We start from the raw sequence: 23,445 nt of genomic DNA on the forward strand, positions 1-23,445 counted from the left end.
TTTTCTTGGTAATTCTAGCTAAATGTTTGTCAATTTTGTTTATCCTTTCAAAGAACCAGCTCTTAGTTTTATTGATCTTTTCTATTGACTTTTTAGTCTCTATTTCACTTATTTCCACTCTGATCTTTGTTATTTCCGTTCTTCTACTAACTTTGGGCTTAATTTTTTCTTTTTCTAGTTCCTTGAGCTGTAAAGTTAGGTTGTTTATTTGAAACTTTTTTTGTCTCTTGAGGTAGGCATTTATTGCTATGAACTTCCCTCTTAGAACTGTTTTTGCCTCATTCCACAAGTTTTGGTATGTGTATTCCATTTTTATTTGTCTCAAGATATTTGTTGATTTCTCTTTGATTTCTTCTTTGACCCATTTGTTGTTCAGTAGCATGTTGTTTAATCTCCACATATTTGTGATTTTTTCCAGTTTTCTTCTTGTAGTTTACTTCTAGTTTCTTAACATTGTAGTTGTAAAAGATGCTTGATATGATTTCAGTCTTCTTAAATTTATTGAGACTTGTTTTCTTTCCCAATATATGGTCTATCTTTGAGAATGTTTCATGTGTCCTTGAGAAGAAAGTGTATTATGTTGCTTTAGATGCAATGTTCTGTGTATATCTGTTAAGTCCATCTGTTCTAGTGTATCATTTAAGGCTAATGTTGCCTTTTTGATTTTCTGCCTGGATGATCTATTCACTGTTGAAAGTGGGGTATTAAAGTTCCCTACTATTATTGTATTGCTGTCTATTTTTACTCTAGGTCTGTTAATATTTTCTTTATATATTTATGAACACCCATGTTCCATGAATAAATATTTACAAGTGTTATATCTACTTATTGGGTTGATCCCTTTATCATTATGCAATGTCCTTCTTTGTCTCTTATTACAGTTTTTGTTTTAAAATCTATTTTGTCTGATATAAGTACAGCTACTCCAGCTTTCTTTTGGTTTCCATTTGCATGTAATATCTTTTTCCAGCCCTTCACTTTTGTCTGTGTATGTTGTTACATGTAAAGTGAGTCTCTTGAAGGTAACAGATGGGTGTTTCTGTTTTTTTTTTTTTTTTAATCCATTCAGCACTCTTTTGATTGGAGAATTTAGTTCATTTAAAGTAATTATTGATAGGTATGTACTTATTGCCATTTTGTTAATTGTTTTATGGCTTTTTTGCAGTTCTTCTGTTCCTTTTTTATTCTCTTGCATTTTGCCTTGGTGACTTGATGATATTCTGTAGTGGTATGCTTAGATTACTTTTTCTTTACCTTTTATGTATCTACTATAACTTTTTGCTTTGTAGTTACCCTGAGGCTTATATATAACAACTTATAACAGTTTATTTAAGTTTATAATAACTTAAGCTTAAATGAATTCCAGAGCTCTACATTTTTACTCTTCTCCACTCACGTTTCATGTTTTTAATATCACATTTTACATCTTTTTTTCTTGTGTGTCTCTTAAATAATTATTGTCATTATAGTTATTTCTACTAATTTTGTCCTTTAGCCTTTCCACTAGCTTTATAAATGATTAATCCACCACTTTTACAACATTAGATTATTCTAAATTTTACTATATCTTTATCAGTAAGGTTTATACTTTCATGTGTTTTCTGGAAACTAATGACTGCCTTTTCTTTTCAGCTTAAAGAAGTCCCTTTAACATTTCTTGTAAGGCTGATTTAATGGTGATAAACTTCTTTAGCTTTTACTTGTCTTGAAAACTCGTTATCTCGCCTCAATTCTGAAGAACAACTTTACAGATAGAGTATTCTTATTCGGAAGTTTTTTCTTCCAGCACTTTGAATATATCACGCCACTTCATTCTGGCCTGCAAAATTTCTGCTGAAAAATATGCTAATAGTCTTACGGAGGTTCCCTTGTATGTAACAAGTTGTTTTTCTCTTGCCACTTTTAAGATTCTCTGCTTGTCTTCAACTTTTGACATTTTAACTATAATAGTCTTGGTGTGCGTCTCTTTGACTTCATCTTATTTGGACTCTCTGGTCTTCTTGGATCTGCATGTCTGTTTTCTTCCCCAGGTTAGAGAAGTTTTCAGTTATTATTTCTTCAAATAAGTTTTCTACCCCTCTTTCTCTCTCTTCTCCTTCTGGGACCTCTATAATGTGAATATTGGTCTTTGAGTTCTACCTTGTCTTTGAGTTCACTAACCATTTCTTCTGCTTCATCTAGTGTGCTCTTGAAGCCCGCTAGTGTATTTTTCATTTCAGTTACTGTATTCTTCAGCTCTATGATTTCTATTTGGTACTTTCTTATATTTTCTGTCTCTTTGTTAAAGTTCTCACTATGTTCGTTCATTCTTCTCCCACCTTCAGTGAGCATCTTTATGACCATTATTTGGAACTCTTTAAGATGTAAATCATTTAACTTAATTTCTTTTTTTTTTTTATTTTCTGAGGAAGATCAGCCCTGAGCTAACATCCATGCTAATCCTCCTCTTTTTGCTGAGGAAGACCGGCTCTGAGCTAACATCTATTGCCAATCCTCCTCCTTTTTTTTTCCCCAAAGCCCCAGTAGATAGTTGTATGTCATAGGTGCACATCCTTCTAGTTGCTGTATGTGGGACGCCACCCCAGGATGGCCGGAGAAGCGGTGGGTCGGTGCGCGCCCGGGATCCCAACCCGGGCCGCCAGTAGCGGAGCGCGTGCACTTAACCGCTAAGCCATGGGGCCGGCCCCTAACTTAATTTCATTAAGGACTTTTTCTGAGGTTTTATATTGTTCTTTCATTTGGAATATATTCTTTTATTTATTCAATTTCCTTGATTCTCTGTATTGGCTTTATGCATTAGATAAAACAGTCACCTCTCCCAGTCTTGAAGGAATGTCCTCATGTAGGAGATGAGCCTTATCATTCAATCCTGCCCTAGCTCTTGGTTTTCTCTCAAACCTTTGTGATTGTCCAAGCAGCTTATTCTATTTTTAGTGACTCCCAGTAGTTGAGGGTGTGCCAAGACCTGTCAGTGTCCCAAAGGGGAGGATCTCAGTCAGCACCTAGATTCTGGTTGATTGGAAGCCAGATCCTCAGGCAGCAGCTTTTAAAATATGCAAATAATATATAGTCCTGTGCCACTGCAAGTTAAGTCCTGCTGGCCACCAGAGCCAGGCAATATAGAGGTGTTCTCTTAGCAGCAGTTGCAAAAATCAGAATGCTAGATGAGAGTCCAAGTTCCTTTCAGGGAGATGCTGACAACCTGAGCCATGCAGAAGGAGAGTGCAAAGATAGCACCCACTGGCCTCCATTCTTGGAGTGCACCACAGTAAGCCTCTAAATGTGTGCCAAACCAGAAGCCTACCCTTCAGGCCAAAGCTCCAGGACAAGCAAATAGGACTTTCTCTTTCACTGAAAGACTGGGGGTGTGTTTCATTCTGCTGTCTGTGCAGTGCCCTGGGGGTGGCAGCCTGCCAAAAACTGTCTCTCTGTTGATTAAAGTCCAATGGGGCCTAGGAACGCAAGCCCTACTGGCCACCAGAGCTAGGCAATCAACGGGCATCCCCTGGATGGCAGCCACAAAAACTGGGGCACCAGACATATATATGAGCTTCTCTCTGAGAGATACTGGTGTTCTAGAGTGTGGCAGAAGGAGAGCACAGAGATATTGCCCATCCTCTGAGGTCTCTGGAGAGGATTACTGTTGACCCTTACATATTTGTTTAATTAGAAGCCTGCTCCTCAGGCTGCAGCTATAAAGATAAGCTAATAAGTCTTTTTCACAGAAAAACTGGGTGTCTCGGTCTGTTGCCTCTCGTGCCTTGGGGATGGTAGCTGATTAAGAACTTTTTCTCTGTTGGTTACAGTCTTATGGGTCCTATGAGAATAAGCCCTGCTGGCTGCCAGAGCCAGATGACCTAGAAGTGTCCCCTGAGCAGCAGCCACAACAATTGGGGCCCCAGAGGAGGGTACAAACTAGGTACCAGTGAGTTGAAGTGAGTGCAAAATGGTGCCTGCCAGCCTCCATTCCTGGAGAATATCCCAGCAGGCCCCTAGATATATGTTAAAGTAAATGTCTGCCTGTCAGACTTGAAGATAGCATATAAGCCTCTTTCACATAAAGTCTGGTCACCTCATTCAACTGCATCTCCACTGGTCCCTTTGGGCAAGTGGGTCTGAGCATGTGAGCCCTTTAAGAGCTATTTCTTAGTTCACTATAGCCTTGTGGGTCTTGTGGATTTGAGCCCTGTTGGTTTTCAAAGCTAGATGCTTGGGGGCTTGTCTCTTAGGTGCAGGTCTTTAAAGTTGGGGTGCTCGATGTGGGGTTCCAACCCTTCGCTCCTCAGAGAGAAGCTCTGTGTTTTGAGTTCCTTCCTGATTGTGGATTGCTGTGCCGGAAGCTGGGTTTATGGCGAGATTGTGTCTCAAGACTCTCCTTCCTGCTTCAATGTGGGTTTTTTCTCGTTTGCCCAATGTGTAGGAGTCGCTCAGCTAGTTTTTGGGGTTTTTTGCAAAGGAAATTGTTCCATATGTAGCTGTAAATTTGGTTTGTCTGTGGAAGGAGGTGAGTTCAGGATCTTGCTACATCATCATCTTGAACTAGAGCCCAATCAGGAATTTCTTAAAGTATTTTTGGTTCTTACTATATCAGAAGAGTTATCTATTGAATGTTCTACCTGGGATTAACAATACTAAGCCTGTCTCTGGTATACATTAAGACTGTTACCAAATGTACGTGGTCTTTTAATTAGCAAAACAAATCTAAGAGATAGGCAGTATAATTATCCTCATTTTACAGACTTTCTTATCAGTGAGTGTCCATTCAAGAGACAGACATCACACTAGTAATTTGAACATAGAAAATGTAATATAAAGAATTATTACCTGGAAAGAAGTGGTTAACTACAAAAATGTAAGTGAGAACAGTAAAGAAGAAAGAATTAACAAATGTGAGGAGCAGCTGCTACCTCTAGGGCTGAGACAGAGAATCCAAGGAAGGAATACATACATTTAGATGAGTGCTTTTCCCCACACCCCAGCACTGAGATTTAGACTTTATTGGAGAGGGTGTGACTGGGACCCACTGGAAGGTGGAGAAATTTGCTGGGATGCTATGGGCTAGATTTGGTTAACAGCCAGTGAGCCAAGGAAGAAATTATCTACTAGGATGCCTACAGAACTCACTGAATGGTGACTGTAACTGGGTCGCTTTACATTGCTGGCAGTCATGGTCCAAGAGCAAAAAAAAAAAGTTCAGTGGAACCAAAAAGAGAAGCTCCTTCCTCTGCTGTGTTTTGTGGTATCCATTCTGTGCTCTACTAACAAAGTCTAACATTGTACTAGCTTTTCAAAAGAGAAGTCCAGCTCCAGTGTCTCAAAGCAGGGCAAAGAAGGGTGGATTTAGAGCTGAGACACAGTAAATTTATAACTGGCACACTTGCTTAATGCTGTATAGTTCATGATTGGTGGAACTCCATTTTAAATCCAGGCAATCTGCCTCCAGAACCCACATTCTCAACCACACATTATACAGCCTTTCTGTCCTTTCAAGGTCATCAAGTTGAGAATGATACTTGCCAGAAACAAACTCATGATCAGTTTGAAGCCAGTTAGCCTTTATTGTCACTTCTTTGCCTGCTTTTTTTTGCAGAACTAATTTTATGCTGGGAATCTGTTTATTCATAGAAATGCTAATTCTTCATCCTATTTTTATGAATCCATGCATTAACGATTCTGGCAGAGTTGAGATGCGGTAAAAGTATAGTGAAGAATTTAGAGTAAGACTAGGAGTCTTTTGTCTTTTTTGCAGTGAGAAGGAGAGAAGGAAGCACAAGGATTTTAGGCTGGGAGTCTATCACTGAACCAACTAGTATATCAATTTCCCCTTAGAGAACTTAATTGCTTGAAAAAAACAGGAGTTTCCTATAAGGAGAAAAAGACAATACCACCCTCAGGATTTGTATTCATAAACATAAATCCTCCTTAATAGGAACATTGCTATCCTAGAACTTCAAATATTAGTATTTTAATGCAATTTATTCTAATTTTCACAACCATCTCTAACTCAGTTTGATTATCAGTTTTTCTTTCAGATAAGACAGATTATGGCTTACCTCAAAAGAATTATTAAACTTACTATGAATTTAGGTTCTCAACATCTCTGAAATATCTAACTTTTTATAAAAAAGTACAAAGTTTTAACCAATTTTGGTAAAAGAGAGAAAAAATTTATTGAATTTAAAAAAAGATGTTTGGGGGCCTGCCCCGTAGCATAGCGGTTAAGTGCACACGCTCCGCTACTGGCGGCCTGGGTTCGGATCCCAGGCGCGCACTGACGCACTGCTTCTCCGGCCATGCTGAGGCTGCATCCCACATACAGCAACTAGAAAGATGTGCAACTATGACGTACAACTATCTACTGGGGCTTTGGTGGAAAAAAGAAGGAAGAGGATTGGCAATAGGTGTTAGCTCAGAGCTGGTCTTCAGCAAAAAGAGGAAGGTTAGCACGGATGTTAGCTCAGGGCTGATCTTCCTCAAAAAAACAAAAATGGTTCCTAAAAAAAAAAAATGATGTTTGGGATATGTAGAGGTTATGACATTTTGCAGAATTTTGATAACCTTGGATGATTTAAGTGAATGTTTCTTATTCATTTATGTTATAATAGAAAACTACAATTACTTAAATTGCAACCCAGGTGTACAGATTTTCAAGTAGTCTTCCTTCCTTCCTCCGTCCCTCCCTCCCTTCTTTCCTTGCTTATTTCCTTTCTTTTTTGAAGGTTAAAGATACCACACACTGACTATGATGTTAAATTTTTTCCAGTATTCATTCATGGTAACTGAAGAACTGAAGTAACTACGTGGCGGGGCAGATACAACATCTCTCAGCAGACCCTAACGGGGTGGGCTGCAGGGTAAAGCACTGTTGGAAGAGATTTTTGTCTGGGCATGGTAGAATTATAGGAATTATCAGGAAAGTTCATGCCACAGTGATTTTATACCTGGGTTTATGTTGCCCTCGATGAAGAACTTTGACACATAATCTGTATATTTCCATTTAACAGAATGTTTACAATTATCTTGACTCTCAAACCCAACTTGGCATCAGTAGAACAAACCCTAACTGGCTTGGGGGCCCAAGTGGGAGGCAGAAAGCAGGGTCAGTGGCCAAGTGTGTTCAAATAATCCCAGTATTCTGAAAAGTGCATCTCTCCTGCACAGATTATTTGAAATCAATATGCCACTGTCATCATTTTTAAGGGTATCTTTCTATTTTTCTTAGATTAAAATTGTTATTTTGAATTATTTCTTTAGAATAGATTCTAAAAAGTAGAAATTTTGGTTTAAATGGTTATTTAATGACACAGTGCATTTTTCCCAAATTTTTTTGCCTAAAGGTTTTTATGTTAATGAACAGTCATACCAGCAAACGAGAAGGGTTCCAGTTTTGCTGTGCTTGAAGTACATTTTGAAATTTGCTTTCTTTTCTCTCATGGTCATGAAGATACTATTCAGAAGTTCCCGTTTTTGTGAACAAATATTTAGTTTTCTCAAAGACTAATATAGGTAATACTACTTTACATAGAGCTTGCTTTAGTCCCAGAAAGTAACTTAAACACTGCGAAACGAAGATTTCCTGTGTCGGATAGTATCAGGGATACATTCTCTCATGTCCACATTGGATAAACAGGATGTACATAAATTATTTTGTTCTAATCTACCCTATGTAATGTAGGTGAGAAAGCCAAAATTTTCTTAAACAACTGCATATATTGTACATATATTTTAATATTCCTGAAAAACATTTTCTGAGCTCGGTAATTTCTTTCTATCTGAAAACTGTTTAGCCTGAAATGCATGTGCTTTTTCTCTAAAAGTAGATCTAAACAATTTCTCATTTTCTACTTTTCTCTCTGCTCATGGGGAAAACCACATAAGTCAATACTTAGTGTTTGAATTCAATAAAGCCTAAGCAGACAGGTTGAGCAGTATAGGAAAGAGGAGTGATTTATTATTTTTCTGATTTATTTTTTCAAACTTAAATACTGGTTGTATATTTTACCCAAACTACTATATCTGCCAAATATAGAAATGTGTGTATTAAAAAGTGGCATTTCCATAGCTGAGATGGAGAATAGAGCCTAGGTGATTTCATATTTGTTGATGCTTTGGAAGCCATCTCCATGTATTTTTCTTAATTCATTACCCTCCAATAATAATTGTTGTATTCTGCATTGAGGCTTACAGATTTCTTTCATCACAGAAATGCTTTGGGAGAAACCTTGAATTTCCTGTAGCTGTGTTTCTTCTGCTCCTGTAGAACGTATGTTTGTGTGTGTATGTGCGTGTCTTCTAATTGGAGCTGTGTTTTTCCACATATTTTCTGAAAAAGTGTTGTTTATTTTATTTTATTTATTTATTCACTTTTATTGCAGTAACATTGGTTTATAACATTATATAAATTTCAGGTGTACATTATTGTATTTTTATTTCTGTGTAGAATACCTCATGTTCACCACCCAAAGACTAATTACAGTCCATCACCACACACATGTGCCTAATCACCCCTTTCGCCCTCCTCCCTCCCCCCTTCTCCTCTTTTGAGAAGGTATTTTTGCTGAGATTGGGCATATTTAAACTTAATTATAAAATTAAAGGCTTCCTAAAATGCCACCTCTGTTACCACAAATTGCTTTTTATTTTAATAAAAGATGTGAAAATAAGCTGCTATTTTCTCTTGTGCTCTTTTCTACAGGCTTGAGTACAAAGGAAAAAAAGTACCTCAAAATAAACCTAAGTCAGCTAATTATTGAGCCTTTTACTTTTTATTAAATGCCTATCAGTAAATAAGTCCTTGTGGGAAAAATGCTATCTAGTTATTTTTTCTTATTACACGGGATTCTCATTCTCTTCTTCATATTGTCCTCAAATTACAATCCAGACACAGTTTTCCAGTAAAAAAAAAACCTCCTTAGACAGAGGACATTTTAAAAGACTGGAATGGGAAGTTGTTTTTGGTGAAGGCTCATCATTTCTATAACATAAAACCAAGAAGTGGAGAAAAAGTCCATTCATTCTCATTTATGTAGCCATTGATCACTGAGAGCAAAAATGAAAAATATTTCTGTAGACAAGTAAAATCTGGTAAATAACCCGTGATATTTTGATTAATCTTTGCTGTAGATAATTACGTTGTTAGATCAGAGAAATTCAAGATAGTGGAGATAAAACGATAAAGTAGATAATAAAGTTAGTAGAGATAAAATGTAAAGGATTCTTCTTTTATAGTTAAAAATTCTATTGAGAACAAAATCTGTGTATTTAATAAGAAAGTCTTTTCCTATGATTATTTAAGATTAAATTTCAATAAATTATATTATTAGTGGTGTCCATGGAGAGAGTGGATTTTTTTTCTGTCATTACTTTGAGCTCTTTTGGATTTTATTTTTCAGTGAGATCATTGTTCTTCACTCTGAAAATTATAAATTAGAAGTGGCATTTTTTTGTTTGTAAAGCCCAAACTACTTAGTCTTTCTCTTTTCTCCCACATCTATTATACTTGTCCATTTTGTTTCTGTTTTCAGGTAGCAATGTGTGTGATGAGAAGTATAAGGAAGTATAATGATCCTCCCGTATTCAACACCAAGTTTTCTTAGCAGTCCCTGTCTCCTTGCGTTGCAGAACTTCACCACTGTAGATAGTGAAATTTATACTTCCTTCTAATGTTGATTTAAACCTCTCTCTTTCAGGCATAGAGTTAAAGATGCCTGAAAGATCATATGATAATAATATAAATATTATCACACACTTATAAAGTACTTACTTATTTTGTACTGGACATTGTTTGAAATGCATTTATATATATTAACTAATTCATGGCTAGGAAAAGTGAAGCACAAAGAGAATGAATGTTGCGACCTTCCTATGGACACATAGTTAGTATGTGTGGTAGAGGTAGAGATTGTTGGGGACTAGCTTAACCTTGTTAATGATTTTGGACATTCTACTAAATAATGGGGGGCCATTTAAGGATTTTAGAGCAGTTACATGATCAAATTTGAATTTTACGTTCTTTAAATCTTTATTCTCTGGCTGCAGTGTGTAGAATGAATTGAAGAGGAGAGTGTGGAAGTAATGGTTTCAGTTAGAAGGATTTAAGAGTAAGATGAGAGATAATCATGGACTGAACTGACATGTAGAAATACATCATAATAAAAATTTATAAGGTAGAATAAAGAAACACTTGATTGAATTTTATAAGAAAGGGAAAAGAGATGTTTTAAGTAATACTTCTCAGTTTTTCTCTTGACAGGATATAGAGCGAGTGAGAGAGAGGAAGTAGGGTTGAGGGAGGAGATCATAATTGTCTGTAGTTTGGACACTTCTGGCACTAACAAAAGAGCAGTGGGTTGGAGAAATAATTATTGGGTTCATTGACATAAATAAAATAGTTGAAGCTTTGATATTGGATGGGGTTTACTAAGGAGAAAGTGTAGAGTAAGATCTAGTGTTTTTAACTAAAACTCTGTCATGGCAACACTACTTGAAGTTTTCTATTCCAGATGAAGTATGCATATATATTACCTCTCCTTTGAGAGAGGTAATTAAAATGCATATTTAACTACCTCTCTCTTTTGAGAGAGGTAATTAAATAGAAATATAAGTAAGGAAATTTAAAGGGTCAAATACTGAACTTAAGGAGAAACTCACAATTTGGGAAATGTGACAAAAGAGACTAAAAATTAGGAATGGATGGACTGATAAGTAGGATTGTATTGGGGTACCAACTAAGTAGGTCTAATTCTGTAATAGAGCTGAGAATTTGGGGGAAAATAAGAAATGAGAAAATTTTATTCTGGAAAAAGGAAGGTCACTGATGCTTGTGACAAGTGTGTATTGAGTGCCTGTTCTATGGCAGGCACTATCTGAGATCCCACAATAAGTTAAACAGACAGACATTCCTCTCCAATTGGAGCTTTCTTCCTAATAGGGAAGAGACTGAAACTAAAGTAAATGAGTAAATTCATACTGTTTTAGAAGGGGATATATGCTATAGAAAAATCAAAGCTGGGTAAAGGCAAGGGGGAGGAATGATGGAGGGGAGGCCTTTGCAATTATAAATAGGGTGGTCCTAGTAGGTCTCAATGACAAGGTGATTAAAGCAAAGACTTGAGAAGGTAAGGAAACAAGCCCTGAGGATATCTCAGGGAAGAGGGTTCCAGGCAGAAAGAAGGAACTAAGAAATTGAGACAGGAGCATATCTGGCGAGTTCGAGCAATAGCAAGTGGACTGATGTGGCTGGAAGAGAGTGATTATGGGAAAAAATAATAGGTGATGCATGAGGTCGGAGAAATAAGCAGCCCATCTATCACTGTGGCTCTTCACCTTGGCTGCATTTGAGAAGAAGCTGCAGAACTTCTAAAACTCTGGATGCCATGGCCAATGAAATTACAGTTGTTGAGGGTAGAACGCAGGCATTAGTAATTCTTAAAGCTCTCCATGTGACTTAATATGCAACCAAGATTGAGGACCATTCAGCTAAGGCCTTACAGGTAATTGTAAGCACACTGACTTTTAAATGAGTGAGACGGGGAGCCATTGGGGCCTTTTGAACAGAGGACTTATAGGATCTGACTTGACAGAATCACTGTGCTTTCTATATTGAAAACAGACCGGAGGGTATTAATGCCCGTCAGTCAAAGACAATAGATAAAACACCTGTAACAAAGTTGGGGTTTGTTGATACTTGCTGAACAAGGAAAATGGCTTACCAAGGGGACCTGTGGGGCATCTCAGCAAGAAAGTGTTAGTAGGAACTTGTTATAGGATTTGGGCAGTATTGCATGATTTGTAGGAAGATCAAGGTAGCAGGAATTCACTCTGGATTGGGTATTTTCAAGAAACAGGATAATTCTATGATTGCCCATCTCAACAAATTTTATTTGGGGTGGGAGAGAAATGGAACTAACACTGTAATTGGTAAAGACGCAGCAGTCACTCACGACAGCCAGAAGAGTGGGATCTTTGAGCAATTTTTGAATTTGCGCAGTGATCTTTTTGCCTGTGCTCAGATATGATTACAGAGTGGTCCTCTTTTGTCTTCGTTTTTCTCCGTCTACAGAACGATCTTGTTTGAGGTTCGTGATATATGAAAATCTTTACGTTCAGCAGAGGAACATTACAGTCCTGCTGTGATTTCCAGGCGAGCTTGTCTAGCCCTTGACGCTGTCCTATATCATTGTATTTTATCTGAGGTTGTATCTGAGGTTGGTACTATTGTCATTTTACAGATGGAGAAATTGAAGTTCAGAGAGATTAACTAACAACAAAAATCACAATTCCAGTAAATAGCAGGGGCAAAATTCCACCTTGAGCTCATTTTCTTCCAAAGCTCATGCTATATCCATGACAGTACATGCATAGAGCAGAATTCTGGAACAACGTTTTAGAAATCAAAACTTATCTTTCTTGCTCAAAAGACCACTTTGAGCTCCATTATAAAGAGAATATTCTGAGTGTTTAGTTTTTCAAAGAAAAAGCAAACTGCAAGTTTTTCTCATCACTTTTTTTTCAGTTAATCACACACACACACAAGCACTTTAGAGGGCGCTGTTCATACTATTGGTATTTGAGGCATCAGGAGTCTTCAAGAAAAACAATTTAGCAAGAGAGGAAAGATTTAAAATGACATCATTTTTCAGATTTTTATTTTGTGTTATTACTGTGTTTAGACTATTTAGACTAAAAATATCCTTGGGTATTTTTAATGTGCATGTTTCCTTTTTAATTTTAATTTACTACTGAAATTTTTAGTTACTTATGAAAAATATTATCTTTCTTATTCTTAAGTTCTCTTTAAATCTGAATAAGGTTAACAGTATTTTAGAGTAAGGTAGCAATATCTTAGTCTAGCTCTCTCTTAAGAAATAATTCAAGCACATCACAAAGCCCTACCGGTTCAGAAATATAAACAAAGAGAACTCCCTCCCTTTTGTTGAATAAGAACAGAGATTCTGCTTCATCACATTTATGTGGAAAAACATCCAGTAACCTCTCATTTTGTGCCTGCTTCCACAGAACTAGAATAAATCATAGCACGAACATGTAATAAACTTGTTATGTTCATCTCACAAACCCAAACTTTTGAAGAATAATTTTTGAGATAATAATCACATTAAATATATACTATGGTAATATAGATGAACCGAAAATGTGATTTGTAAAAGGACTTACTGTTCTTTGCCTGAGAATAGGCAGAAATTAGTGATGAATTTCTTTTGAGTTAACTTTTTTTCTACCCTGTTAAATTTTTATTCATACCTTCTTTCAGTTAATATATATCTTTCCTCACACTAAGCTAATGATCTCCAACATTTTGTACTTCTTGGTAAGAGCCCAATTATATGAAGAGCTAAAACAGGCGTAAGCTGAAACTCAGGTTATTTTGTTAAAATTCAGAGACATTTCACTACCCAAGATATCCTGCTCCCCAGTCTCCTCTGAGACACATATATTATTATCTTACCCATTTTTAAGATGCAAGTCAAGTCCATATTATTAATATTCTCATAATGTAGCACTACGTAATGTTTCCTTTGTATTACATGATTATATATGCCTGATGTTATAAGTTATTTTATGCCTACACCTTGGGTTGTTATTACAATTATATTGATTATTTGGTGGAATAATGTTGGCCTCTCAGAATTCACTGTGGGACTTCCGGCATTTCTAGGGATTTCTCATCCTCATGGATAAGTGAGTTAGTACCTCTTCGAGCTTTAGCTTCAGGAGAAACCTCAAATTGAAAAACATATTGACATAAGTAATTCACTGATTTTAAGAGAACCCTAAAGGGTTCAAATTTAGCTTTTTCTGATTCTTTCAACTTCCCTCACTCTTTTCCTTTCCCAACTAAAAATGAAAGACCATTTGTAATTAAGTGTGACCATATATCCATTTCTGACTTAGTATCCTGTGAATATATTTTATAGTAATTACTAATTGGGATATATTGAACCTGTTATAACACCTATTAATAAAATTTTAGAAGCCATGTAAATGCAAAAATTGTATTAATATTAACATAATCTACGCAAAAGAGAGTGAAGAGTTACTAAGTGGATATTTTGTTATTAGCTATTTGTACCTTATACATACATCTATTTGTACATTATATATAGATGTAGACATACTGTATATTTTTCTTTGTTCTTTCTTTCATAATAAACAATTTGACATTGGGAAAAATAACTTTTACATATTCCACAAATACCATATAATTCTATCAGAGCAGTATGCACCCATAATTACTCATAAATATTTTATCATATGCTATTTACAGGGCTCATCGTAAAACAACAACAACAAATTTGTTCTAAAGTACTATTTAAAAGAAACTAGGAGCTGGCCCAGTAGCATAGTGGTTGAGATCACGCGCTCTGCTTTGGCAGCCCGGTGTTCATGGGTTCAGATCCCGGGTGTGGACCTACACACCTCTTATCAAGCCGTGCTGTGGCGGCGTCCCATATACAAGGTAGAGGAAGATTGGCATGGATGTTAGCTCAGCCCCTAAAACATGTTTCTTCAAAGTCGTCTTCAATTAATAAATGGTACCTCCGTTGTTTCAAGTGCTCAGGTCAAAGACTTTGAAGTCATATTGATTCATCTCTTTTTCTCATACTCCGTATCTGATATCAGTTAATTCGCTCATGTCTACCTTCAAAACATACCCAGAATGGCTCATCCTTATCTTCAATGTTACCACCCTGGCACAGACCATTGCCATGTGTTGTCTAGATTTTTTGATATAATCCTGCTTCTTTTCTTGCCTGCCCCATCCCACTTCTGTCTTTTCACAATACAACCACCACAGGAATCCTTTTAAGTAGGATTTTGTCACTCCTCTGCTTAAAACATCCTAATTGCTTTCAATCTCACTCAAAATTAAAGCCAAACAATTAAAATGACTTCTCTAGCTTTATCTATGCCTCTCCTTCTCTAACTCTCCTGGAGATACCTTGGTCTCTGATATTTCTGGAACATGAGAAGCATGCTCTTGCCTCAAGGCTCTCGCCCTTGCTAATCCCTCTGTGTTGAATATTCTTTACCTACATAGCCACACACCTTGCTCCCTCACCCGTCTCCTTCAGGAGTTTACCTAATTGCCAACTTTTCTAGGAAGCCTTCCTTGATCACCCTCTATAAATTTTCAACCCTTCTCTATAACACTTTTTCCTTCCTTATTTTCTTTTTCTTTTTAGCCCTAATAACATTAAATGGATTACATATCTTACTTATCTTGTTTTTTCAGTATCTCCCCTAGTGTCCATACCCCCTCACTCCCATTATTTAAACTCTATGAGGACAGAACTATGTTTTTTTTTTTTGTTTTCTTCTGCCCTATTTACACTGTTGTGTTCTTAGACCCTATCCCTGTGCCAAACGTGTAGCATGTACTCAATAAATGTTTGTCAGATGAATGAATAATGAATAAATGAATGAGTATATGATAGTTATTATTTTATCATAGTTGCTTATTTGCTTCTAATTTCCTACACTAGATTCTAAGCTCCTTAATGGTGGGCACTATACATATAGTATTTAATGTAGTGTGTGTCAGGAACTGAGAAGGGTCTGAAACTTTACCCTACTTGTAAGCTATGGTTAGCCTGCATAATTTCATGGATGTTGGTGGAAGAGGTGAGACTTGTGGGTCAGAGACAAAGGACTTTATTACTGATGGCGTAACAAACAGCATGAGCATCATGTTTGCCCTGGTTCCTCTTACCTCCTGAGTCCCAGGGGCAACACAGAGGGGCCCAGGTGGAGCCATACATATGAAATGAATTGGCATCACAGCTAAGAAAGCCTGAGCTTATGGAACCCAGATCTCTTATAATGAGCTTCAAACAAACTAATCTGACCTTTGCTTTAGAGGGAGATATCTTTATTATATTGTATAGAATAATAACTTGCCCTCTGTTGTAGACTGAGTCACTATCCCTATTTTTTATGGCTTTTGGCTACTTAAACATCCTTGAAAGGGTGGTGTGAAACAAAGGAACAATTAATGACCCAGCTTATAAGACCTGCAGACACATGAGAGACCCATGGAGAATTGTCTCCCAATAGTGTCTTCCTTGGTTAGATCATAGAAACCCTTAAAACCATATGTAGAATAATTTAATTAATCATTCTTATTTCAAATGCAATAATTTTGAATGTCAAATGTTATTTAGTTGTTTATGCATTGGTATTCCTTTAAAAGATTTAATTATTTCTATTTATTTTTATAGACATCTTTTTTGTTTCGTGGTACTTTTGCAAATACTCCCTTATTTTGTATGTTGCGTTTTAAATAACTAATGAATATCAGCTATTGATGAAGTCTAGAGTTCAATTACTTCAACCTTATCATAACTCCAAATATATAACAATTGGAATGCATGAAAAAGCCTGAAACTCGAAGAAATGCTGTAGTAGAGAACATGTTCTACAATAGGATATATAGTATTAATACATTGGTAGTTTGTAATAACCTCTGCTTAATCAAATAAAGTACAACCTCAATGAAATTAAGCCAACATGCTAGAATACTCAATTAACTTTTGTCCTCTTCATTCAGCTTTCAGGATGGTCATGAAATCTAGAGGGGAAAAAAAGCTTAAAAAAAAACAAGGAGAGTTGATCTAGTGGACTTATAGTTAGCATTATTATATAGTTTAAAATCTACTTCCAGAGAATGTCCTATGATCATACACATTTAGATTTCGTATGATCTTGCATTAAAAACGTATAGCACAGTGCCTGGCATATAAAATTGTTCATAAAATGTTGGCTGTCGTCATTATTACTTTTTGTGTGTGTGTGAGGAAGATCGGCCCTGAGCTCACATCTGCCCATTCTCCTCTTTTTGCTGAGGAAGACTGGCCCTGGGCCAACATCCATGCCCATCTTCCTCCACTTTATGTGGGACACCTGCCACAGCATGGCCGGACAAGTGGTGCGTCGGTGCGCGCCCGGGATCTGAACGGGCAAACCCCGGGCCACAGCAGCAGAGTGCGCGCACCCAACCGCTTGTGCCACCAGGCCGGCCCCTATTATTACTTTGTAACTAGTAGAAGCAGTATAATTTTTTAAAAGCACAGACTTTGACTTCAGGCCTAGGTTGAAATTTTGTCAATAATAATGAACACTGAGAAATTATGTTACTCCTCTTTCAACTTCATGTTTCTCTTTCTAACATGGGGATGATAATATTTTCTATATTTCATGAGGATCAAATAAGATGATACTTGTGTTGAATGGATGTCTTCCACACTGCATTTATGTCTCTGTGGTTCAGATCTCCCCGTAAACCACAGTGGTGGCCATCAGCTGGCCTCTAGGTTTCTAACTTTTCACAATTACCACTTATATGTTCAGCCATTTCTCTTTTTTCCCCTAAACCTGGGCATCTTTTGTCTATGTGGCTAAGACCAGAGGGAGTGTGAAATTCAACCATATGATGTGTTAGGACATATTTCATCCTTAAATTTTGTTTTTGTTTTCTTCTTTATAACATTTACATTAACTAATTAATTAATTATGAAGACTTTTTTTTCAGAGCAGTTTTAGGTTCACAGAAAAATTGAAGGAAACGCACAGAGTTTTACCATATGCCGCCTACCCCCACACACCCATAGCCTCCTCTATTATCAACATCCCCCACCAGAGTGAGACATTTGTTACAACTGACGAACCTACACTGACACATCATAATTACCCAAAGTCCATAATTTTACATTAGGGTTCACGCTAGGTGTTGTACATTCTATGGGTTTGGACAAATGTATAATGAGATTTTTCTATCATTATGGTATCATACAGAGTAGTTTCATTGCCATAAAAATCCTCTGTGCTTCACCTGTCCATCCCTCCCATTCCCCCAACCCCTGACAACCACTGATCCTTTTACTGTCTTCATAGTTTTGCCTTTTCCAGAATGTCATGTAGTTGGAATCATGCGGTACGTAGCCTTTCCAGATTGGCTTCTTTCACTTAATGATATGCATTTAAGATTCCTCCACGTCTTTTCATGGCTTGATAGCTCACCTCTTTTTAGTGCTAAATAATATTCCACTGTCTGGATATGCCATAATCCATTCATCTACTGAAGGATATCTTTGTTGTTTCCAAGTTTTGGCAATTATGAATAAAGCTATTATAAACATCTCTGTGCAGGTTTTGGTGAGAACACCAGTTTTCAACTCCTTTGAGTAGATACCAAGGAGCACCCTCCTGTAAGTTTTCAAGTCTTTGTCTGGGGCCCAAATTATCCACCCACACTTCCCTTTTGTACATTTCATGTTTATTCTTTACATATGAACCTCTGGAGGGATCATCCCAAGCATCAAAGAAGTTTTAAGACAGTGAATCTGAAATGAGACAGAGTCTGATTCTGGAATTTTTTTCCCCTCATAAGGTTCCTTGGCTCCTACATAAATTCTTCTTCTTTTGCCTCGATGAAGAGCTTTAAAAATGACAGTGATAGTGTAGGGTGATGGATCGATTTGTCAGTCCACCAAATATCCCCTAACACCCTTTCCCCAGAGGCAGCTATGTGATTATATTTACATAACTAATAGAGGACACAAGAGTAACTTTATACAAAATAATTAAAAGCTGCTGTAGAGTCATTAGCTTTTCTACCCATAGCCGTAGAATAGACAAGCATAATTTTTATAAATTCTATGTCAACAGGCATCCTGTTATGGATGTAACAGCCCCAACACAAAGCTTGGTGCACAGTATACCCTGAGTAAGTGGTAACTGCGATTGTTCCTGCAAATTATGTTGATTCTGAGGATGATAATTGAGAAGGTTGGTAATGATGCTCCAGAAACAGTGAAAAATCCTTGAACCTCAATTACTAAAACATACCCAGGATACTGTATTTCTAAGTCAGAAAGAAAAATACATAATTTTCAAAAGCTGTGCTAATGAGGTCTATATTTGATTAATGGCTAGCCAGAAGCTTAATTTCATCTGATTATTACGTCTCTGATCAATTGAAGTGAGCTTTTAAATGTGTACAGAAATCTAAACGTATATGAACAAAGTATATTAGAAAGGCATATTTGAATTTTAACAGCATAATCATTTGTTAAAAATCTCTATCTTTGAAGGACCTTATATAAGAGAACTGCAAAATTGCTGCAATAGTTTCTTAAATTTTACTACTGTTTGAATATTCATTTATTTCCACAGCACTATCTCCCTGGTTAGCAGATGATAAGGTTTCCTTTCTGGTAGCTATGCAGGATAGATATTATACGGTAGCAGTAATTTGTTTTCTTTCTTTATTTGCATAATAAGAACTCCTGGATCCTGTTCTTTGGATTGTCTGAAATAGGAATCAAAAACATTTGCTTTCCCAAGGATTGAAATCACGTCTACGTAGTTTGAAACCCCTGGAATCTGTGTATATTTATGGGTTATTTGTATATTATGTACTTATAAATAGAGATGGCCTTTAAAAATACAAAAACAAATATTCTTAGCATTTATCCCTAACTTTTCATAATTATCATTATTATTTTTCATTTTTGAGTAGCATTTAATTTTGCTTCACTGCAGATTTCTAAACTTTACTTGAGAAATCTTTATTCTAAATATAGCGGTATTTTCCTTATTTTACTGATTTCTGATGGTCTCTATAAACTGAAGTATAGCTATCCTTTGCTTATTAGATTTGATGCAACATTTTAAAAGTATTTATTTTTAAGTGTATTCATACATTCTTGGTGACTTTTGGTAAAATTTGAAAGTACTCTGTTGGCCATATTTTGGGCCAGGAAACCTGATAGAAAGCAAATGTATTTATGAAATCAGATATTTTATAGAAAAATTTAAAAAATCAGAAGTGTTTATAACATTACTACTCACCTCACATTCTTCCCCATGTAGCAGTAGCATTTTCCAAATTGAAAATGACTTATCATTAGGTTAAAATGCCCTTATAATTTTAAATTTTATAATCTCATTGAGTGATTTACTTCATACTGTTATCCCCTAAACTTTTTGCTTATTTCGTAAGTTCTTTTACAGGGGAAATCTATGCAGTTTATTACTATATCCTTGGATAGAAATAATCAGTGCCCAAAGATCCCAGTGTAATAATCATCAATGGAAGCAAACCTCATTTTGCATTGAGATATGTAGTAACAGCTGAACATCCACACTAAGGAAATTCAGATTGTGCCTTTTTGGTTTATCCTTTTTCTGCCCTCATGACAATTAACAGTTATTATCAACAGTCGCAGAAAGAATATTAGACTAGGAGTCAGAATATTCGGATTTCAATCTGTCTCGATAACTTCCTAACCATATGATTTTGGTTAAGATAATAATTTCCCTAAGCCTTCCTTGTTTCGTCTGTAAAAGAACTATAAGAATACCTTTCCTATAGGGCTACTGTGAAAGTTAAACCTATATAAAGCATTCAGTACAGGGGCTATTACACAAGGTATTCAATAAATATTAGCTACAATTCAATGCTATTATTAAATCTTCCCATTCTTTTCTTTCTCTTTTTCCTCTTTTCTTCTCTTCCTCCTCCAGAATGTCTTTGTGGAAGTTAACTATTTCTCTGCATATTTTCCTGGAAAGTGGGTCAAATTATTTTGCCTTGCACAAATTAGTTGATGCATACAGTGCTTTGGGAAATATTAATCTCTACAAAAATCAGAGGTGAACTTAATTTAAATATAATGGATCTGGATTTTTCAAATACTAAATTTTTTAGAAGTAGTGACTTTTCATGGTTTAGTGTAAAATACTTTGTGGGAGCAATTAAGCCTTCCAGATGATGTAATAGCAGCAGATAATGTAAACTAACAGGAGTATCAGAATAAATTAGGTAGACCTTGACAATTCTATAAGCAATATGGCTGAATGATGCCGTTTCTTAGAAAGAGTATTTGGAAAAAAATTGAATTTCTTTTTTTTTTGCTGAGGAAGGTTGGACTTTAGCTAACATCTGTGCCCATCGACCTCCATTTTGTATGTGGGATGCCTCCACAGCATGGCTTGATGAGTGGTGTGTCAGTCCATGCCCAGGATTTGAACCTGAGAACCCCGGGCCACTGAAGCAGAGTGCATGAACTTAACCACTATGCCACTGGGCCGGCCCCCCAAAATTGGATTCTTAAATTGATAATTCTGCCATTTACCAATTTCCAGTATGAAAAGCACAACTCTGGGTTTTTGTTTTTGTTTTCTGTTTTGATCAGATAGGATCCTTTTTTTCTTCAAATGTGTCCTTTAATGTACCTAGAGAAGCATAACAAGGTGATTTCCGTTGAACTTGATCCTTTTTAAAGTGTGTGAGCACTTTGGAGAGCCAAGCTAAGAGCCACTTTTTTGTTCTTCAGTTTCCATGTGTGACTTTGAAGCAAATAGCTGTGGTTGGTTTGAAGCAGTTAGTGGTGACAACTTTGACTGGACATGGAGCTCTAGAAGTAACCTTTCTGCTGATTTTGAGGAACAGGCCCCCCCTCAGGATCATACTCACAACACAGCTCAAGGTAAGAAACAAGCAGACACTTTTTGTAACTATTTCAGTTTACCTTTGGTCAGGTTTGAGAGGAGAAAGAGAAACAGTTAAGGTTCTATGTTACTATAACAAATGGTAGCACAGTTAAATATTGTCAGTTATACTTATGTTGTCAACATGGAACAACTCCTTTGTGGGTAGCAGGGATGGAGTACAGATATATTTTTGGTTGAATTAAGTGGAAATTACCAATTTTTTTTGGCATAATTTTGACCTAGATGTAGATAATAGTTTAATAACAGCAAATTTGACTAAGATTTTTAATTTTTGTAGAGTCTTAATTTTAGTTGGATGTGGAACTTAGTGTAGGGTTAAAAAAGAGATGTCTCACTTTAGAATCCAGTAGGTTAACTTATGATTTGCTTTTGTATCCCAATAGGGCATTTTATGTTCATTCTGAAGAAAAGCAGCAGTTTGTCACAAATTGCTAGACTCCAGAGCCCAACTTTCAGCCAGACAGGTCCTGGATGCACACTTTCCTTCTGGTAAATATTAAAAACAAAGGTCAACTACCCTAGCAGCCTGTAGGTTGCAGGCATATTTCTGCATTTAGTAGACATTATGATTTGTCCCTAGTTTTGCTTTAAAAATAGCTATTGCATTAGTCACACAATTAGCATTTTACTTAGGAGCACATTATTGGTATTTGTTGTGTTCTTTCTTAAGATGAAAGGAACTCTTTCCCTCCAATGATGAATTATAGTTTAATTAACACTGCCTCCTCTGTTCTGGACTGAACTCCTTGAGAAAGGTTTCCAGGGTCCTGAGAACCAGAGTATGCACCTCAGGAGATAAGTTCTTGCACACAGGCCACCACAGTTACTGCAAGAAATAAAGGCATCCATTATGATAACTAATTATTAATTAACTGTTGACCAAATAGAAGAGTCTAAAATTTAAGTATTCAGTCTATCCCATAAATCATTCCCATTTCTTGTGTTTGCTCTTTTCCAGGTTTTATAACTATGGCCTGGCAGTGGGAGCAGCTGAGCTACTGCTCCGAGTGGGAAATTCCAATGAATCCACGGTACTCTGGAGAGTATTATATAACCAGGGCAACCAGTGGTCACAGGCAACCATTCAGCTTGGGCGCCTTACTCAGCCCTTCCATTTGTTACTACACAAAGTCAGTCTTGGCATTTATGATGGGGTCTCAGCTATCGATGACATTGCATTTGAAAATTGTACTCTTCCCCTCCCCGCGGAGAGCTGCGAGGGGCCAGATCATTTCTGGTGTCCACATACCAGAGCTTGCATAGAAAAGCTTCGATTATGTGATCTGTTGGATGATTGTGGGGATTATGCTGATGAGTCTGACTGTGGTAAGTAAATTTTTTGGTCCTTCTTACTCATTTTGATAGTGGTGATCTTGATTAGTTCACCGTTTTCTAGCCAATCAAGCCAAAGACACTAAGTATTGTTCCAAAGTTGATGAATGTTATGTGTGATTAATTAGTCAAGCCATGAGCATTTATTATGTATATTTATGAACTAGATACTAGAGATAGAATGATGAACATAACTATGCAGAGTCCCTGACCTCATGGAGCTTACAGTCTAAATGAGAAGATAGATAACTAAAAAATAAATATAAAATGGAGGACAGGAGTTACAAATAGAGGTGCTGTAACTTTATGCAATAATGGCATTGGGCTTTCTAGAGGTGATGACTTAGCTGAGATCTGAAAAATAATAAGTCAAAGCATGTATGCAAAAGCCATGATATGTGACCGCATGGCAGATGGAAGACAGCGAGCATAGGTGGAGCAAGGAGACGAAGGAGAAATAGCGTGCAATGTAAGGATGGAGATGTAGAGGAGGCCAGATTTGTAGATCTTTGTAGTCCATATTAAAGAAGTTTTTCTCCATTCGAAGGTTTTTAACAAGGAAAGTAGTGTAATAAAATT

The 23,445-nt window shown here is 36.6% G+C and overlaps 1 protein-coding gene across 8 annotated transcripts in view; it reads left to right on the forward strand.

Annotated features, from left to right (window-relative positions):
- Nucleotides 1-23,445, forward strand: part of MALRD1 (MAM and LDL receptor class A domain containing 1) — an 847,485-nt gene that overhangs the window by 287,724 nt on the left and 536,316 nt on the right. For all 8 annotated transcript variants that reach the window (XM_058532519.1, XM_058532517.1, XM_058532520.1 and 5 more), the window contains 3 exons: nt 21,357-21,509; nt 21,918-22,023; nt 22,493-22,860. In XM_058532519.1, coding sequence (XP_058388502.1) covers nt 21,357-21,509; nt 21,918-22,023; nt 22,493-22,860 — 627 coding nt within the window. The remainder of the gene's footprint in view (nt 1-21,356; nt 21,510-21,917; nt 22,024-22,492; nt 22,861-23,445) is intronic.

Source organism: Diceros bicornis, chromosome 36 (genome assembly GCF_020826845.1).
Source record: "Diceros bicornis minor isolate mBicDic1 chromosome 36, mDicBic1.mat.cur, whole genome shotgun sequence".
Lineage (NCBI taxonomy): Eukaryota > Metazoa > Chordata > Mammalia > Perissodactyla > Rhinocerotidae > Diceros > Diceros bicornis.